The sequence below is a fragment of the Ostrea edulis genome, chromosome 4 (assembly GCF_947568905.1).
Source record: "Ostrea edulis chromosome 4, xbOstEdul1.1, whole genome shotgun sequence".
In the NCBI taxonomy this organism is placed as follows: domain Eukaryota; kingdom Metazoa; phylum Mollusca; class Bivalvia; order Ostreida; family Ostreidae; genus Ostrea; species Ostrea edulis.
Genome location: NC_079167.1, coordinates 58095025 through 58115612, shown reverse-complemented (window position 1 = coordinate 58115612; position 20588 = coordinate 58095025). Strand labels below are relative to the sequence as shown.

The window sequence follows — 20588 nt, the reverse complement described above, 5'->3', positions numbered from 1 at the left end:
AGATAACATATGGAGGCGGAGGCGGGTTTTATTTATTTGATAATCGGGCTAATTTGTAATCCCCCTCACTGTTAAATGATTGATTGATTGATGATAGATAGATTATAGATAGATAGATAGATAGATAGATAGATAGATAGATAGATGATAGATGATAGAAAGATAGATAGATAGATAGATAGATAGATAAACAATACAAATAAGACATTTGAAGGATGTAGACTTTTGTCAAGGGTATAAAGATATGAAATTATCCTTGAACTGTTTTATGCAACCATCCACTTCGAATAACTCACTTACATGTACCACTGTACCACACTCAAAGAAACAGTCCACCACTATTTGTAATTCAGTACCGAGTATATAACAAGATAATGCAAAATAATTATAGTTTATTTATTCTAGTTTATCAATTAAAGATTTTATATCTTATACATGTGTGTGTGTATATATATATATATATATATATATATATATATATATATATATATATATATATATATATATATATAATCCAAGTAGAAAGAGTTGGTATCACACAGTCAAAATAATTCAATAAAAAGGCAAGAAAATATGCAGTTCCAAAATATATTCAATAAAAAAGCAGGGGGAAAAAATAAAAAAATATATATATCATTTCCCCCAACATTCTTCTATATTTCAACAATTAAGCAATAAACTTTCAGGTGTTAACGTTAGGGATCAGTATTGATAACCAATAATGATGTTTAACAAAATTATCTAGGGATAACTTTGTGTTCCAGATGTGGGTTTTGTGTGTAATGGTGAATGTATTCACATCGTCATATTTCAGAGCCTAACTAACTGAATGAAATATTAAAAAATACACTGGTTTAATATAGACTTGGTGTTTTTGCACGTACATGTAACATCCATAAAATGGGAAAATATCATTGGGAGGTAGGCGAGGCTTTTCCGGCTGTGTTATGTACATTATATTTAGTATCGTCTAAAGCCCTTGTTTTTCAAATGTGTAGGAATGACGCCAGGAAAAAGGTTGCGTTGATTATATGTTAAATTAAACAAGAGATGTTTGTAAAAAAAATATTTATGCCCCCTTTCCCTCAAATTAATGTATACAGCATTATACACCGAGGAACTAAATCTGCATGATCAGCCTATGAGGTCTTCGACGTGAAGTGTTCTTCTGTGTTCGGTCCATTATACACATAAAACATGTCTAACCTAGTTGTAGCCTTGACCTTGGACATATTGACCTCCCTAGCAAGAGAAATTATCTGCACATTGATGTACATATCTGCCTTCCAAGCTATGAAGTCTGAGAGGTAAAACTTGTCTAACCCTGTAGTGACTTAGACCTGGAACATACGAGTACTGACCTGTCAAGCAATATATATCATCAGCAACGTTGACGTGTATCATCCTACCAAGTATGAACTCTGAAAGGTTAAGCGTTACTGCTGATATCCATTGTGCAATATGTGGGAGACATAAAACCTGTCTGGCCTAGTTATGGCCTTGACCTTGGATATAATGACCTGTCGAGCAATGGGGATCGTGGGTGGGTTGATGTCTATCCACATACCAAGTAAAAAAAAATTCATTGAACTGTGACAGGTCTTTGCAAAAATTTCGGAAGACACTGTACGAATTGTACTTTTCATTCGTATCAACGTGCGGTAAACTATTTCCTGTCCTTTAAGCTTAAAATTACCGCCTGGTTTCATAACAGCAAAATTAATATTTATTATGACGTCACTATTTAATTATCAATGAAATATATCAAAATGGTGTGTAATTACGTCTGCGTTCTTTTATTTCTAAAGCACAATGTGGGTGACCTTTTAAATATTTGACTGTATTTTAAAGAAATTATGGTAATTTATTCATTTTTCTGACGTCATAAACAATCATGTACACACAATACAATCGTATTTTCCGACAGGCATTCATTCACATAATATCAAAGTAAATCTATTAGACTTTAAAAAAAAAATCTCTTAATTTTCGACAGCTTGCGTGCTAGAGCAATTATTGTCATTTGATTTCCTCAATTGATTTTCATCAAAACTTTAAACTATATTTCATTTAATTATATCCTGTGGTATTACGTTTCAAATTTTTAAAACGTCTTTTCGGACAATGACTTGACTTCACAGAACATTTTTCATAAATGCAGGCATTGACAAAAAATTTCAATCATCAGAAGCGCAGAATTTAACAAAACTTGAGCATTTTTCTGCAGATCTATAGCTGGCAAAATATTGAGACAGACCAGAGAAATAAACAAACAAAATAATTTGAAGCCGCGAGCTTTCGGTTTGGCATGGTGCTTTAATGAACGTTTGAGGATATGTTTGGACACAAGTGTAGTGGGAAAATATGTTAGGAACCTTTTTATATTAAATTTTGTAGACAGCGATACAACAATACATGCAGAGATACCAGGCCTCAAACGTGCGCAGATTTTCTGCGCCGTAAAAAGTTTTTTTTTAAGGGTGGTTTTGTTACTCTTTGGTCTGTCCCGATATTTTCCCAGAGAGCTACACAGTTCTGCATTTAGGGCATATATCATCATTGATATACCGGATACAGTCCTTTGTTATGATATATCCTCCCAGGACTCAAAAGGGACGTACGAAAATTTACATACGCTACTGACACAGAAAAGATATATAGTCAAAAAACCTATACATGTATAATCACGATGACGTCAAGGGTAAGAATGTCATATCTAACTAGTTTAATCAATGTAGGGGTCAAATCCAAATGAATTTTAAGATTCTGATCAACTAAAGAACTCATCATATAAATAAATAAATAGATAAAATATTTTTAAAAATTGTGGCGATTTCACCCTTTAAAATACAGGTAAGTTTGCATTTAAACAATGCAGTTTTGCGAGCACGGTCGTTAAAAGGTCATGGGAGGTTTTTTATGTTGAAAATTCAGCGGACGTACCGGGTATGTGTAGATTCGAATTTTCTCTCCTATATGTGCGCGAGTTTGTGGTTTAAAATTCAAAAAGAGTATATAGTGGTTTGACTTTCACAAATCAGGAAAATAGAAATGCCCCCCCCCCTTCTTTTTTTTTTAATAGCACCTGGTTAAAAACGGATTATAAATTTTCTTGGTGGGTGTATTATCATCCTTATTAAAAATGATATTTCTCGGTGAAAGAAGTTAATAATCTCAGACACACCTAGCTAGTAACATATTGTCACTTTTATTCACAATATTGTCTTCAGCTCGATCTTTTGCGATTCCTTCATCTGTGTGTTCTCTTTGTTAGCTGTAGAACTGTAGCTCTCTGAGAAAATATTGAGATAAATCAGTCTGATCTGTCCCAATATTTTCTCAGAGAGCTATAGTTCTGCGTCTATCTCGTTTAAGCTCTGTTAGGTCAATATTTTCTCTAATTCGTAAGTGCTTTCGGACGGGACACCCCCCTCCCCCGGTCTGTAGTCCCCGTTTTCTGTTAGTGATATACGGCTTTGCAGGTATATCGTTTTGTTAAGTGAGAAGTTTGGGGGGGGGAGATGTTGCCTTCACAGTTGTCTAAAATTCATCCCATGCCATAAATAAAAACAAGATGTGTTTGTGATACACTGATGCCCCCGCATGGCAGCAAAGCAATATGGATAACGTGTATATGAACTTTTATTTTACGTGGAGTAAAACATATGTCAAAGAATTTGCCCAGAACTTGACCAATCATTAGGTACTAGGAACAAATTATACTGGAGGACTACAAAGGCCTTTTCTTGAAACCTGGTATACACAAGACAATAGTAGTAGTTAATCTTAATTACAATGACTCTATCTTATTCCACTGCTCCGAAATGTCCGAGTTCTACTATGTGTCTGAGTTGATGTCTGTTCTCATCGTCTTTAGTTTTTAATCGCTTGCAACGAGAAATCAACGATCAATCAGGGAACACGGGAACACGGAGAGCGTGTCAATGCTGCCACAACAGACGACTCAGTAAAAGACCAGCGATAATTGAAAGGTTGTCTTAGAGCAAAAGTAACATTAAACCCGAAAGCGCAGTATCTTCAACCTCAGACCAGCGATTGGTGACGTCTTTCCTGGATTTCAACCAACCCTTAGAGAGAGAAAATACTTTTCCGTCACGTGCAAATCGCACATGCATGGAAGTTTGATCTTGGGTGCAGTAATAAGTGTTTACGTGAAAATTGACTTAATATCATGAAAACAGTATGGTGGAAACGTAATCCATGTGATTTGAACTAAGTCAAGTTACATTTAATTATTGAATATGTAAAGCTCAAGTTTATCTCTTCATATTTAATAGTGTCTTTTGTTGGTCATTTTGGGAAATTGATATGATAAATCCGAAAGATTAATCCTAAGATGTTTCCCAAACATATTATGAAATCAGGCACGTATCATCGTTTTTCAAGGGGAAAATTGGAAAGTTGGCTTTGAAATCTTAATTCGTGGAGGGGGGGGGGGGGTGCCTGAGAATGTATATTTATTGAGAGTAGTAACTAATCACGATCACAAGCATACATTTACAAAATGTCTTTTGGAAAATAATGGCTTCAATTAATCTTCGAATTGTCATCACTGGTGCCACTTTGATTCTACTGTGAGAACCTAAAGGTTTTTCTAATTCCTGATCCCATGACCCCCCCCCCCCTCCCCCTCCGAACATACAACGGTTTGTGAAATGAACCCATATTGGAAGCTTAAGCATGCTATATACAAACATCCCCCCCCTTGACTAATATAGTATCTAATTTTCAAAAAAAGTAATTTGTGGATAAATTTTAATTTGCTCATTCACTTCACTGCTAAAACTATCTACATGTACACTATTTCATTATATTTTATATTACAGGGCAGCTTGCATGTGACAACCAGAGCGTTTAGGTCACGAACTCTTGACCTCTCAGAAACTCTTATACAATATATACAGTGTGCAGATTATTGATTTGTAAACGGACGCCGACTACGACTTTGAACGTCACTTTTGGTGAAAATATCTTGGGTATCAACATAAGCTTGATATGCACGACACAGATAAAAAGAAAAAATTATCATACAAAAACTGTTCCTTCTAGCAGAACACTGGACCAATTCAGTTTTTCTCTCCTGATTTTAAATGGGAAGGCTGGTATATTATTTTTCTCTCTCTTGTTTTTAAAAGGTCTGCATATGTCATAAAAATGACAAGCGATTTTTGATGAAGATAGTTCGTTTGAAGGAGATTTTGCATTGAAGGTGTGCAATCTGTAAATCTCCTAAGTAGAATTACTAGGGTCAGAGGTCAAATGCAAAATCTAAAAGGATAAATCAAAGCATTGTGAAACAGACAGCAAGGGGAATAGACACAGGGGCTAAGCCCGTTTTGGGCCCGAACTCTGTGATACCATAAATATATCTATATTTATGGTATCACAGAGTTCGGGCCCAAAACGGGCTTAGCCCCTGTGGGAATAGATAGAAACGGTATGCACATTATCTTGGTTGTCAAAAATCTGCATGAAATAAGGTAGGGTTGGGGTAAAAAGATAGAGGTCGACTTTGTAATGACGAGAAGGTCCAGATTTTTACAAAATCTTGAGGAGAAACTGTTTACATATTTCTTAAGAAAAGTCATTCGCAGTTTCTGTGGAGTTAATGGAAGGGATCATCGCAAGGGGGGGGGGGGGGAATGGTTAATTCAATTTTAAATTGACACGCAATTAATTAATGCACGCATCATATCAATTATTGCTCTCATCAATTCAATTGATGAGAGCACCAATGTGGTGGAATTATTGCTCACAAACTTTAATTTGGAGATCGGTATAAATAATTTAATGATCTCTTTAATTCAATTGAAGATATCTTTAATTATTTACAATGTTTTTGTATAAGGAATTATTGCGCGTATCAATTCTTTTAAAGAGAGCAACAATTCGATTAAAGAGATCATTAATGCAACTGTGGATATGTTGAGTTGAAAATATCTCTAATCATATAGTTGCTCTCTCTAAAAGAATTATTGCAAGCATCAATTGAATTAATGATATCATTAATTCAATTGAAGAGATCAATAATTCAATTATTGCGTGCATTAATTCAATTGATGTGCTCTATAATTCATTTGAAGGGAGCAACAATTCAATTATACCGATCATCAATTTAGCAGAATAACTAATGCTATCATCAATTTAATTAATGCACGCAATAATTCAGAATTGAAGATATAATTAATTATATGAAGAGATATTTCATTGAATTGTCGTGCGCATCAAATGAATTAATGATATCTTCAATTGCATGTTAGAGTTTATGCTAATTTGGTGCTCCATAACTTTTTAACCTGTATCATTCGAGGTCCAATGTCAAAATTGAAGGTCAGACTATCAATGTGTTATGTACGTATGCATTTATGGTATTCCTTTGCTATAAAAATATACCCCAATAATTCCGATGAAGTTTTGAGAGGTCAAAGGTCTAAACGTTAGAGGCCGGTTCCAATCAGATACAAAATACGGCCGGGTGTAACAGGAATCTATCAGTAGCTTTTAAAGGAAAGTTAGCTCATTATCTTTGAATAAAAAATTCACAAACACACGATTAGTTGTACCTAGTTGTGAAATACGAGTCTGGCCTCGTTCAAAATCCCTCAACGTTCAAACTTTATATGAAGTACCACCCCCTTTACTTAATCCCAACCATTCATGTGGAATGCACATTTACAACCGCTTCAAAAGTTATTACGAGAGAATCCACAGTCAAAAATGTGATAAAAATTGTAAACTGCACACATCTGCCTTCGTCATGACATAAGAACCCTATTTCTGGGCCACCGCGTCGTCATGGTGCAAGGCGGATGGTTAGTGTCGTATTCTAAAATTGCTCATTAGTCTCAAATGCAATGGGCTAAGAAATGGGGAGTTACGAGATCAAACATATAAGAAACCCTTCTGATACTTCAATTCTTAAGATCTCGTCCGAAAGACCAGCGACTTTCACTTCAAATGCCGAGCGCATGGTGAAGGAGCATTCGCTACTTTAACTTTAAAAGACTTTATTCAAATGATTTGGAACTTCCATTTTGTATTTCATGGCCTTAACTTATGTCATGTCTTTGAGGGCAAGGAAAAGTGGAGGACATATTTTAAATATTTATTCAATTACGCGCCCTGGTGTTTGCATCTTAGCGTAACTATTTTCACAGATTGCATTTTTATATGCATCGTCCTTATAAATTTCATCATGACATGTTCCGGTATTACCCTTACATAATCCGGTATTACCCTTACATGTTCCGGCATTAACCTTGTATGTTTCGGTAATATCCTGGCATTTTTCACCTCTTTATTTGGAATTGAACTTGTCCCATAAAAAATACTCCACTGGACAGTATTTTGCAATATCAATATGGATCAACTGCAGCACCTTCAAAATTCTTTCGTTATACATTGAATTCCTTAAAAGCAAGTTTGATATACAATGTAGCATCAATATTTCGAATGTCAACGCACTGGGCCAACCATAAGTAATATGAATTACGATTAGTATCCAAAAATGAAAACTAATATTCTAATGTAGTCGGAGGCGATACCACACCTAACTGTGTGTGATTAAAATATTACTATTGTCACCATTTTATGTTACATTTGGATAGGGAATGTACACTGGTGAGACTGAGACTATTAATGGAACCTTTTCGATTTTACATTTGTGACTTTCCTCCTGATTGAGTAGAATCGCCTTTCTGTGTTGCAATTAAATGGTATCTAGACTCTTTAGTCTGTAGCTTGTTCGGTGTAATAGAATAAAACTCCTACTTCGTTATTACCGCCGCTGTTTATGTGAAAATCTGCGCTGACATAGTGGACACTTTCATCTTGACATTTAATATTTGCTCAAAACTCCACTGTTTGCTAAGGAGATAGCGGTGACATGAATTAAAAAAAAAAAACCATGAAAATACGGTAAATGTGCATGATATACTTACTTTTGGTGAGTATATATTTAAATACAGACAATCTTCGTTAGTACTATTAAACCCAGGTACATGAGACTCAATGTAGGCTACACCCTCTCCAGGCTGGGGACAGGCAGGGGGTATCTCAAGAGTATCCAGTACGTCATCCCAGGGGTCGGGTGGCACTGGGCGCTGGAAATCAACATATCACAGATGTTTTTAAAAATGTGTGACAAATGGCAATAACACATCAACAATTCTTGAAATAAAGACTGCACAATATTTGTCAAGTTATGAGAAGAAAAAAACCCCAAAACCATTTGAATGACATTTAATATGCGTAGTTTAAAATCAATCCAGAATTATAGTTCTTGTGGTCAATATTCCTGTTTCACAGATTTGTCTGTTTCGTACATTATAGTATATGAAGTGACGTAATTTCTAGTGGTCGAAGTTTGAAAGTAAGCGTATTTACGCAATTCCACGAAACTTCAGAAACTGGCATTCCGATTCTCTTAAAAAAAAAAAAAAAAAAAAAAAAAAAAAAGATACACGAATACATAAAGTCACTTTAATTAATTTCATCAGATTCGCTCACTCCATTGTGTCGTCTTTCATTCAACATTGTTCAATGCTGTGAAACTATCGATTTAGTTATTTTCATTGAAATAAAATAAAAATAACCCTGGTGATATGAAATATCAAGTTTTACTGTAGTATTACGAGTCAAATGTCTTAAAGATAAAAAAAAAAACAAAAAAAAAAACTGTCCGCGATGCTAAGATTAACTATAATTGTTTCTATTCGCAGTTAAATACATCAACTTGATAAAATGTTCGGTTAATATTGAATTTATTGACAATGAAATTCTATCGATTCTAAGGCAGTTCCGGTATCATCATTCTAAAATAAAAACACAAAACAAAACAAAAAACTCTAGCTGTGATGGATTGCAGTTATAAAAAAAATGTAAGCATCAAAGTGAAATATTTACAAAAGAAATGAGGAAGTACGACCGGAATATACCTAGATAAACAAACGAGTCGGCATGTTTGCCAATATCATCTAAATTGATCGCGAGAGTGCGATTATTTCACATAGCATACAGAGTTTTTTCTCTTCAGAATTGAAGTGCAATGGGGATGCAGGTAATTAAGATCACTTATCAAAATTATCTGCACAACCTCATTAATTCCACTTACATTATTGTACTTTGATTTCTCCGCCCCCCCCCCCCCCCCCCCCCCACATAACTACACGCATGGCTAATATGAAAAGCTGGGTTGCTGTATCTTTTCTTTATTGGATCCAGAGTTGATATATGTATATTCTAAACATTTAATTACACCACGAAAATTTACAATGTAATTGCTTTCTGTTAGAGCATGGTGCGAAGTTTGAAGATTTAAGTTACTTTCAAAATTCACACTAAATATCCAGGAAATCTGGAAAAGCCTACAACTCAACTGGAATAATTGATATCTGCCATTAATATCGAAAATTTTACTCTTGATTGAAACTGATGAACGCGTAAATATCTGGTATCAGCTAATGATAAGTTTCTTGTTCAAATTCTCACGCGTGAAATATATAATTTTCTAATCACTAACAAGGTGACGAGTAAATTGTTGCTGAACATTCAATGCGTCTTTTTCTTGGTTAATGTAGCAAACGGATATACGCCAATTACTCTCTGACAATTGAATATGAGTGTTTCTTCAACTTATCGGTTAATACATCATTTTAAATACATTAAAAGCTGCCAAATCCTGTCAATTCTGAAACCGTTTACTTCCAGGATGTGAACTTTTCATCACTTTTATGATTAGTAAATTTTGTTCTGATCTGAGGATCGATGGAATTGAATTATTTTTTCAAATTATATTTCTTGTTTATTTCAAGTGCGTTTGTGTAGAACATTAAATAACTTATGAGTTTTGTCCTAATTGGCAATCCTTCATCTGTAACAAACCCGCACTTGTAATTGCATTGTGTAACATAATTGCACCATCTTACATGGTACTCGCTGTGAGAAGGTTGAAATGCATTTTCCTTTGTAGTTTTGTGACAGCACTTTCCCTGCACTTGAAAATCGGAAACAAATTTTGATACATATAGGTTAACAAAAAAAGGTATTAATATAGCAATTCAGTATGATACGACAGGAACTATTGAGTAACAAACGTTAAAAGAATCGACCTTTGAATAACATGCAATGGTTTTTTTTCCAGTTTGTGGAGACTTTTGGTCAAACTTTGTGAAACTCTAGTTTTTATAATAAACAGGTTTTTATAATAAACAGGTATGCAAAGTACCAACTTAAACCAATAGTCAGGTTAGTTTCCTGATTAAAGGGACTTTCATCACACGGATATTGAGCGTTTAAAAAGAGACTGGTCAAATTTGTTATAATTCAAGTTCTTTATTACTTTAAGCTTTACAGCTTATCAGTACAATATTACAAACAATATAAACATAAACATGGCGGTGGTACATTTACTGGAGAACATATATACGTACGTAATTACAAATATTAAAGTCATGGATTACAACTTTCTCTTAGGATTATGCTATTATAGATATATTTTCAAAGGTTATAAAGATCTTTGAAATATTTGGTGTTAAACAATTGAATTAATTTAAACATTGAAGGTCTTTGATAGTACTATTTCTTAATATATCTTTTCCGTAATTCTGTGTATACAGGACAAACTAATATAAAGACTACTCATACATACTTATATGAACCATTATCGTAAAAATTATAATTACTCTGCTGAGTTTGGTGCAAAACGCTGGACAAGAGGATATCGTGAGCTCACATAATTATCAAAATGCAATGTCTAAAAAGTTACTCAAGCAAAGAATTGAACCCACGGTATATTTTGAACGATAAAACAAAGAGGAATTAAAAAAAATGTAACAACGTTGGTTTTGAGCAAGTAAAACAAACGTTTAAATGAGAGAGAAAGAGAGAGACTGGGAGAGATATTCGTTACAATATTTGTTGCCTTACCTCAAACCGTAAACTGTTTAGTGGAGGGGAGGCATATGGTATTCCAAGAAATTTTTCAATCCGTTTTCCTGAATATACGGTCTCCGTGAAACCCCGGACTTTTCCGTATTTTGTGGATTTTGTCACATACTCCAAACGAGTTCCACTGATAACGCACAAAACAAAGAAAACAAAAACATTGATGTTCCTTAGTAAATTTGACAAAGCTATCATTTCCTGAGGTTAACTGTACACAGGGGAAATTGAAAAGTCTCGAAAGAAAAAAACCCAACGTTATAACAACATCAGTGAGATACAACCGTTGTTATTCGTAATTCCCTGAGAGATGACGTCGCCAGTTCTTCAAAACTTCACACTATAATTCTCCTTTCCCAATGACATACTCGAAATGAAAACTTTTATCGTAAAAAAAACCCAACGGTATATACGCGTCTGCTGGCGTGTATAAGTTTTCAAGAAGTCCTTCAAAGCGCTTAGTTTGCAACACGAACATAAAATGTACACACAACTTCTTTCCTTGGACAACTTTTCGTTTATAATATGACCGTATAAAGTTGAGAAGGATAAAGTGTTATGATCACAAATAAAAAATCCTTAGTCCCTGAAGCGGCATCTCGTATATCTGCGTTTCCCTTCCTCTTGGTTTGATCAATTTGTGTTCATTGAATTTTTATACTAAGCGCCAAGAGGATTTATAATACGAACAACAGCGGGAAGGATCAGCACGCCACCGCAGATCATGTCAAAGAGCCGTAAGCCCAGTAAAGGGGTTAATGATATCGGGTAGCGCAAATTTTAGTGTAAATTTTGCTACCTTGGAATTTAAAGGTGAATAAAAAGAGTTATCGCGTAACTTCTCGTATATCACTCGCATGTAAGCACGCCGAATGATACTGGGCAATTGAAACAGCTTTATGGAATTTCAATAATGGGTTATTTATTTAATGGTACATCCCCCTTTTTGAGAGAGAGATCGAGATCACTAAATTACTCCGTTTTCTTCTGTACGTACTCAAATTGTTCGTTAGGTAAATTTAATTATCTTATAATGATTTTTTTTTTAAAAACAATATTTCATGTTTAAAATATTCCTAAAAGTGTTATTAAAATCAACAAAATATTTTTCAGTGAGAATGACTTTTGACTTTTTATAATCAACCTTTAAACAATTAGGAACGAAGTTTGGGTGTCAGATACTAAGATTTTAGAGTTATATACTAGTGTTATTATTGAACGTGCATTTAAATCTAAAGTACGTGATGCAATATACACAGCAAAAACTAGTTTACAGGAAGATTAAAACTATCCCTTTAAGTGACTTTGACCTATTATATTTCTTACAACCTTGACCTTTTACATCTTTACACTCGGATGTCCTCTCGCACACTTGAGTGCGTTCGAGACCGCCATACCCCTTGTCTTAGAGTCGCGAATGACGAAAATGTGTTCTTGTTGTCCGACAATACCACGTGTGCCTTTGAGACCATCGTTCTTCGCACGAGTACAAATTTCTGTCTATCCCTACTATGTAGGTAGTGTGGTCACGGGCACTGGAAGTTAATGTAAATATATAGTATGTGCATGTATAAAAAAGGAAGGGTAGGACACTCTTTTTGAGGCAAATTCGGGTTTGGGTTATTGTGGGCGTTTTTCAAAAGGCCTGACGCGATGAATCGTTCACATATACCTTACGTTCAATATATGTACGGTTTCTTTCCGTTCCAATGCCGTTCATTCGAAGAAAAAGATGTTTTTACACCTCCTAGTGCCTAAGAATTTCGCTGGACTGTCTTACTTCCGGTTTAATCGCACTGAATCGAAAGGTAAGTTCTGATTGGTCAATGTGATAAACATTTATAAGTTTATGTCATATTCTTATTGGTTGTGAAATAATGATAAGAATATTTGAACTATAAAAACAAACATGGCTCATGTACTTAACCACTAGCCTCTAACACCATCATGAAGTAATAATCCTGAGAATTATTTTCTCTACATATGTATTTATGGATTAGATAACGTGTGTCAATTCAGACTTCAAATTTATTATTGACCTATCAGAACTTACCTTTCGATTCAGTGCGATTAAACCGGAAGTAAGACAGTCCAGCGAAATTCTTAGGCACTTGGAGGTGTAAAAACATCTTTTTCTTCGAATGAACGGCATTGGAACGGAAAGAAACCGTACATATATTGAAAGTAAGGTATATGTGAACGATTCATCGCGTCAGGCTGTTTGAAAAACGCCCACAATAACCCAAACCCGAATTTGCCTCAAAAAGAGTGTCCTACCCTTCCTTTTTTATACATGCACATACTATATATTTACATTAACTTCCAGTGCCCGTGAGTGTGGTCAAAGAACAAGAACACTTTCGTTACGTGCATGTTCTCGTCAATCGCGACTCAAAGAACGGAGCACGAAAACAACGAGAACGGCGGTATTGAACGCACTCTACATGTACTTACAGGGGTAGCGTGAGTTCTTGCACATCAAACCCGTTATTGTGATGCGTACTTGGCTTTCGATATAGCCAGGATACGGGGCACGAGAACAACGAGAACGGCGTTATTGAACGCACTCTAGATGTACTTACAAGGGTAGCGTCGCGTCAGTTCTTGCACATCAAACCCGTTATTGTGATGCGTACTCGGCTTTCGATATAGCCAGGAATTCGTACTCCGGTCTCGAACGCACTCCTAAGGCTTGTGTCGCAAGCCACGCCTATTATCTCCGTTTACACTACATTAAATGCGTAGTCTGGTTCCCGAGGCCTTCCAATGCTTCGTGCTTGTACATCGGAAGGCCTTGGGAACCAGGCTACAAATGCCGTGGCTGTATGATTAAAAACATTCTCGACTTCATGAATATTTATGTTCATCAGTCAACCAATAGGTGAGCTTCCATGATTTTTTTTTAAAATCATTCAGAGGTCATTGCGTACACGTAGCGGAATAATCCGAGGATTGCCGATTGAGAACAAACTGGACACTTTTTAGCTGTTGTAAGTAATGGATGCTTCTTTGTTGACTTCACTGGTGTAATAAATTTACCATATAATATTGGTAACCACACCGCTTTCTTTAGATAATTGTCCGATAAACTCTTGTATTTCAGATTTCAACACATCCACTTTACCCCGAATTTCCTCATCCAGTTTAAGATTACGATTAAGTTTATTAACACAAAATTTACAAGAGTAACCACTTGCTTCTGTAAACCGGGATATGTAGCCTTTTTTGTCCGTTATTACTTGTAAACAAATACTGCACGTGTTAGTTGAGGCGATTAAAATCGGAAATCTGTCAATGTGACAGTGATTGTTAAAAAAATAAATAATTGGGGGTCATTTCATGAAAATCAAGGGTTTCGCTGATCATGCAGCCACGGTTTGAAGTAGGGTAGGTACTACCGGGCTCAGTAACCGTGGCTAGCGACAGTAACCGTGGCTAGCGACAGTAACCGTGGCTAGCGACGATGGTGTGAAGCGTAGCGGAATCATCTAATGGATCATCAGATTATTCCGCTACGCTTCACACCATCGTCGCTTGACATATTTATACAAGACATGTTTCAAGATGCAATTGAATCATAGATGTAACTCAAATCTTGCACACTAGGAATTTCGCTATATATTTTTTTCAGTGACCATGAACCATTATATTCAACCTTGAAATCAAACAGGAACTAAGATTTTTATACATAGTACTATTCCTGCAAGTTTGACAAGGTCGGCTTAATTCTTTTCCACAAGAAATTTCAGATATTTTCTTCTACGTAAATAAAAATAAAACGACTAAGGCTGGAGCATGGTGACGGGGAAGACGCCTCATAAAGTTAAAACCCATTACCATGTAACCATAAAAATGTTTGTAGAAAGTTTTTTGCGAAATAAAGTAACTCCTTTGTATCACAAAACTAAAATTATCTTATTCAGAATATTTAATTAAATAAGATTGTGTCTATTCTTGCGACAGATCTGAAATGAATTTAACGATTTTGAACTATTTACCTTTTTACTATAAACGATGGATTCACATTTAAACTGACGTATAAGTGTGTTGTCCTTGAACTTGAAATTAATTGTCAATTTGTATTTTAGCTTCATATAGAGTCTTCAACCACGAGAAATACCAGTGGCTACGTTAAGTTTTATTTTACCCACATAAGATACATTTTCTCAAGCCACGCCCGAACTTCACGCCCGTTCCCTTGTTTGCCCGTGGATGCGATACTTAGTAGTAACTACGAGTATTGCTATTTAAAATAAAACCTACCCTAAATTAGGTTGTATTGCAAAAACTAGCTTCTTTTCTTAAATGTAGTTTTCTTTAGATCTTTCTTTTCTTTATTTTGTTCTTTTTTCATTTTTTATGAAATAAGCACCTACGTAAATGCATTAATCATGACAGATTTTTACATTATAAGAAATAAGATGCAAAAAATCCAACGAATTACTTGAATATATTATAATATCCCAGGAAATTTGCTTTTTGAAATTTTAAATATAAATTTACAATTTATAGAGCTTAACAGTGTCTTGTAAAAGTCACGGACACCTCTGATCTCTATCTTTCGAATAAATCTAAACAAAATGAAAATTGAATTTTTCGCTTCATGGTCAGCTGACTAATATGAAACCAAACACGGTGTGACAGTTTCTCGGGGTGAATAAAAACGTAAATATTCATTTTTCGACTGCAAACTCTATTTATCGGATGTAATGGCTGAAAACAACATTTAAATTGACATACTGGGTGGCTGCACTGATTGACACTACAGTCTGATAAAGTTAACCCCAAAAAGGCGATGCCTAATAATTTCTTTGTTTCTCGGCAAAGTACAAAGAAATATATAAGTATACTTGCTACAAATGTCAAAATGGGAATAGTCAATTAATACGGAAAAGAGTTTTCTTTGCACCATTTCTAGCAAACTTGTTTAAAGCGTTCAGAGTCCGCAGTCCTCTGCCAGAACTTTTGAATCTCTTTTTGTCTGTAACTTTTCTCATCCATCGATTGCTTCCATTCATTGAATCATCAGTGACCTTTGTGCCAAGTTTAGGTTTCTAACATATGTGTATATCAATAACTATTTCGTGCTGCCTTTGGTCAAATGGCCTTGCTTCAGACTTACAGCACAATGTAAGGTCACAAGCAACCTCTCCCAAAACTAGATGTTCAGGAGTAAAGAGTACTTTTAAAGTTGTAATACATTTTTAATTTATGAGCCATATGGTAATACCCTCGAACCACACTTCCGATCGAAGGCTTATGAGTTTCAAAATTTTATTCTACCAAGGTTATTGCAAAGATCAAAGAAATACCGCGGTCATTATTCTAAGATATACCTTTATATGTAAGAGCTGATTAGGAGAAAATTGATTCTCATTTAGCTAGCACTTCATAATTTGCTAATGCAGTAATAAAGACGATGACTGATAATTCAATTTTATAATCATAAAAATCAATCACTACATATATGTTATAAAACAAATTCATAAATGACTGAGGACTAACCCGGGACTGCTCTGGGAAGTTTGCGCATTATAACTTTAAAGTTAAAACATTCTAATGTTAAAAAAAAAGAAAAGAAAAAAAAGAAGAAGGTTGTACACTACCTGGCAATGCCCAAGAAATCGGGCCACTGTTTACAATATAACAGTTTTTCTGTTTATTTAAACAATAAAATGCGTTAACGGGTTATGCAATTTTTTCTCCAATGATTATTGATTACTATCTTCATCATCCGATAAAATAACAAAGAAAGACATTTTATTGTTTATATCTTTATTTATCTTTTGAAAATGGAGACTAGATTTAAGTACTAAAATATATCTTTAACCATTTCGTTACTGTTCCAGCCAATGCACCCCTTGATCTTGGCAACTCTCTATATTGGTAATGATTACACGGACAGGCGGTACTAAAAACTCGATCGAAGTGACCTTCATTTTTGCAGTTACTGTCCTTACACCGGAAATAGGGGGCGTGCTTACCGATGGGGTCCTAAGCTTTAGATAAAATAGGAGTAACAAATACGGTATTGTACAGCCAACGGTACCAAAATCTTTATTATGGACTGAATTTTAACAGGTTGTGTCATATCTCTTATAATAACAAGGATTAGTTTCTTCGATTTTACGAAGAACACTTTTAGAATATACATTCGTTAAATTGAAAGGAGGGGGTATAGACCTATCGGATATCTGATGCTTAATTCTGTCCAAGTTATGATACAATTAATACCAAAACTTTTAGGAGTAATCTGTAAAATAAAATAATAATAAATAACAGACACATGGAAACAAAAGCACGACGAAACCATATGATAATATAAATCATAATCGGGTATGTAACATTGATAAAGTGAAGCTGACTTCACAATTGTTTGAAATTTCTTGGCAAGCAAAAAAAAACACATAACAAAACCCAAAAGATCCAAATCATAAATTGTTGGGAAGGAAGGGGTGGGTGGGGTGGTTGGGGCAAGAGATTCAAAGGGGTTCTGAAATTTGATTGATTGGTTCCGTAAATTTTATAATTCTACTGTAACATAAAAAGGGGCCATCTATAGATCAAACTTTGCTTGTTTAAATAACCAACTTAGCATGTAATGATAACAGAAAAAGTACATTGTCGGGAAGAAAGAGCAGCCTCCCTTCTCATTCACCCTCTCTCTCCCCGGCTCTCTCGCGCTACGCGCTTGATGATTTTTGAGTGTACTTTTGGTTAAGTTAATTTACACAAACATTAATTTTCAACAGATTGAATCACTCGCATACCTTAAAAAACAGATTTCAACAGAAAAATTACATTAGCGATACGGATTCGATATAGGTAACACGTGCCGTACATAATTTTGTCCGCAGTGTGAAAGGATTACAAGTTCATAATTGCATGTGTTGGTTGCATATGTAATTTCTGGCATATTTATTGTGGTGGGGTTTTTTTTGGTCGTAGAAAAAATTGATAAAAAGTAATAATGAAGAATTGCTGACATGACCTGATGTAAGGATGCCGAGGACTGCGAAAAATCACATACTGGACACATAAATATAATAAATGACTAAGAATTTTGTACAGTCATATCATTTGTCAGTAATTACACTTATTTTATCCAAAAATTCCTTAACTGGCACTTAATCAAAATCAGAAATAGTAAATTCTCTATCTATTCGCAATAACTTGAGGACCCCAACGTGTTGTGCACCTCCTGTATTCAGGGGGGGGGGGGGGGGGGGGGGGGGTAACTCGTGCTGCACTGTGAAAAATGAATCCCATAGTTTGCAACAAACATGTATTCATTGTCTACAATGAAAGCAATGACAATTTTGTTTTGAAAATTGGTCATGCAGTTCCTGAAAAAAAAAATATTCGAAATTAAATGACGCATGCCGACGGACGGGCACGGGTAAAAATGGGTCACCTATGCTAACTAGTCTGACTTTGTTACACAAATATATAGTCCACTAAACATCATCCAATATGGCTGTATGAATACAGGAATCAACTAAAAAAAGAATCATGCATTTTTCATTATATTAGAAAGTCTTTATTGACACCCACCCTCATAGTATACTGGGCGGGGATGGCTGAGTTATTTGACTAATTTCTGTTCAGATGAGGGATTGACATGGCAAATGAGATTGATGATAGCACGAAGAAGGGATCTTAGCTCCAATGTGATGGCGATAAAGGCATCATAAATGTAGATATAAAAGTATCATATGACTCCAGAATACAATTTTGTTATCAAATATCTAATTTCCATTTAACTATCTAAATATTATATTGATATTACTTATGTATTCTCACTTCATTATTCAATTCCCAAGTATGTGTGTGCTGACACATGTGAAATGTTTCCCCATAATTCAAGAACTATGGTAAAAAAAAATATATGATTAGTCCAACGATCCAATTAGGGTTTAAATATATTTCTCAAGAACTGTCCAATCTCTCACCCGTCACCGTATGGTGGATAAAGAATATTTTGTTTGGATCTGTTTACGTTTGACTGTCCATTATATTGACAATGAAGACAATGAAAGAGGTCGCAGAAACTGTCCATTCTGTGAGAGAAAGAACTGATCTGAGGAATAATTTTAGGGCATTCTCGCATACCAGAGTTTCGGTAGACGTTCACCGTTGGGTCCATCAAGAACTGTCCATATTTTAAGACACCGTCCGACAAGCCCTCCTTTCAGTCAACACTTTCTATATGTGTTTGGATCCAAAAATCACCATGGAACAGAATACAACTTTCGTAACACCCCCCCCCCCCCCCCCCCCCCCCGGAAACCTGTTTCCCGTTTACTACAATGGGGATCATGCTAACCCTAACATGAAATAAAGTATTTTACCTATTTCACAGTAGTAAGGATAGAACAATATACAAAGTTAAACATCTGATTGAAATAAGATCTTGATCAGCTCCAAAATCCGGGAGCAGACGAACTGTCTCATTATAGATTGATTGCAGGGTTACTGTTCTCATTTACAGATAGATATACTCACAATCTTAGGAATGTTTATAAAAATATGGCCAGTCTGACATCCAGAAATAATTAGATGAAGACAACAAAGTGATAATCAAGATAAATGATTTACTTGATGAGATTTTGAAATATTTGTTTTATGATGCATTTTACGCGTAAAACACGAGAATTTTAGGCAGAACCACCTCGAATAAGTCCGCCAAAATCGTGTATTGACATTTTTATGCCCCAAGGGAAATGTTTGAATTGCCCCAAAGGAAACCTTCAAACGATTTGCAGTAACGGATTTAAGGGGGGCGCAGCCGCCCTCCCCCCTAAAATTTTCAAATTTAAGGTAAATCTTGGTATTGGCCTATCTTGTTTAGAAAAATGTACTAAACGATAAAAGAAGCAATAATTTCTTCCACTCCCGAGGAAATAAATGACAAAATCTTTTGATTTCTTGAATTTTTTAATTGGGAGAACTTAATTTTTTCCAAAACCCCTTAAAATTTGCGTCATTTTAGTAATTTCACCATATGAAAAATGATAGAAAATAGTACAATAACTTAAATGGGAGACATATTTCAAGCCCTATAAAATCTGTAAAATCCAAGAGCTTCCCCAGAACCCCTGCCTCATAAAGTGGCGCCCCCCGTAACCGCACTTCCTAGATCCGCCCCTGATTTGATAAAGTCAATGACCCTCTAGATTTAACAAAATTACTTCACTCACTCTATGTAGCTGTGGATCCTATCGTTTTATTCTTCTATGAGCCATTGACAGAAATATTCGTACATCATCATTTCTATTTCTTAATCCGTCTAAGAAACACATTTTAAATGATTCTACCCAAGGAATAGGAATTGCAATATCCATACGTAAGTACACTGGATATCAGCCGAGACCAAGTCCTCTGCACCTCCCAGACACTCGACTATTGGACCTAGATATTTCCTTTTTATTTCACAGAGATATTCATTTCCCCATTTTATACTCAATAAAATGTGTACTATTGAAAAATACTCCGTTTGGTTGTATATTTCCACATCGAGAGTTAAACAGTGCCGTGGGGACCAGGGTAAGAATAGGTCCTCAATACCCCTTGCTTGTTGTAAGAGGCGAACAAACGAGGTAGCCCCTCGGATGAGACCGCAAAAA

The 20588-nt window shown here is 35.2% G+C and overlaps 1 protein-coding gene across 1 annotated transcript in view; it reads right to left on the bottom strand.

Moving 5' to 3' along the window:
- Positions 1-11845, bottom strand: part of LOC125668163 (acetylcholinesterase-like) — a 28715-nt gene extending 16870 nt beyond the window's left edge. Inside the window, exons 1-2 of the mRNA XM_048901977.2 lie at positions 10948-11845; positions 7962-8123 (exon numbers count right to left, since the gene is read on the bottom strand). Coding sequence (XP_048757934.2) covers positions 7962-8123; positions 10948-11160 — 375 coding nt within the window. The 5' untranslated portion in view covers positions 11161-11845. The remainder of the gene's footprint in view (positions 1-7961; positions 8124-10947) is intronic.
- Positions 11846-20588: the final 8743 nt, after the last annotated feature.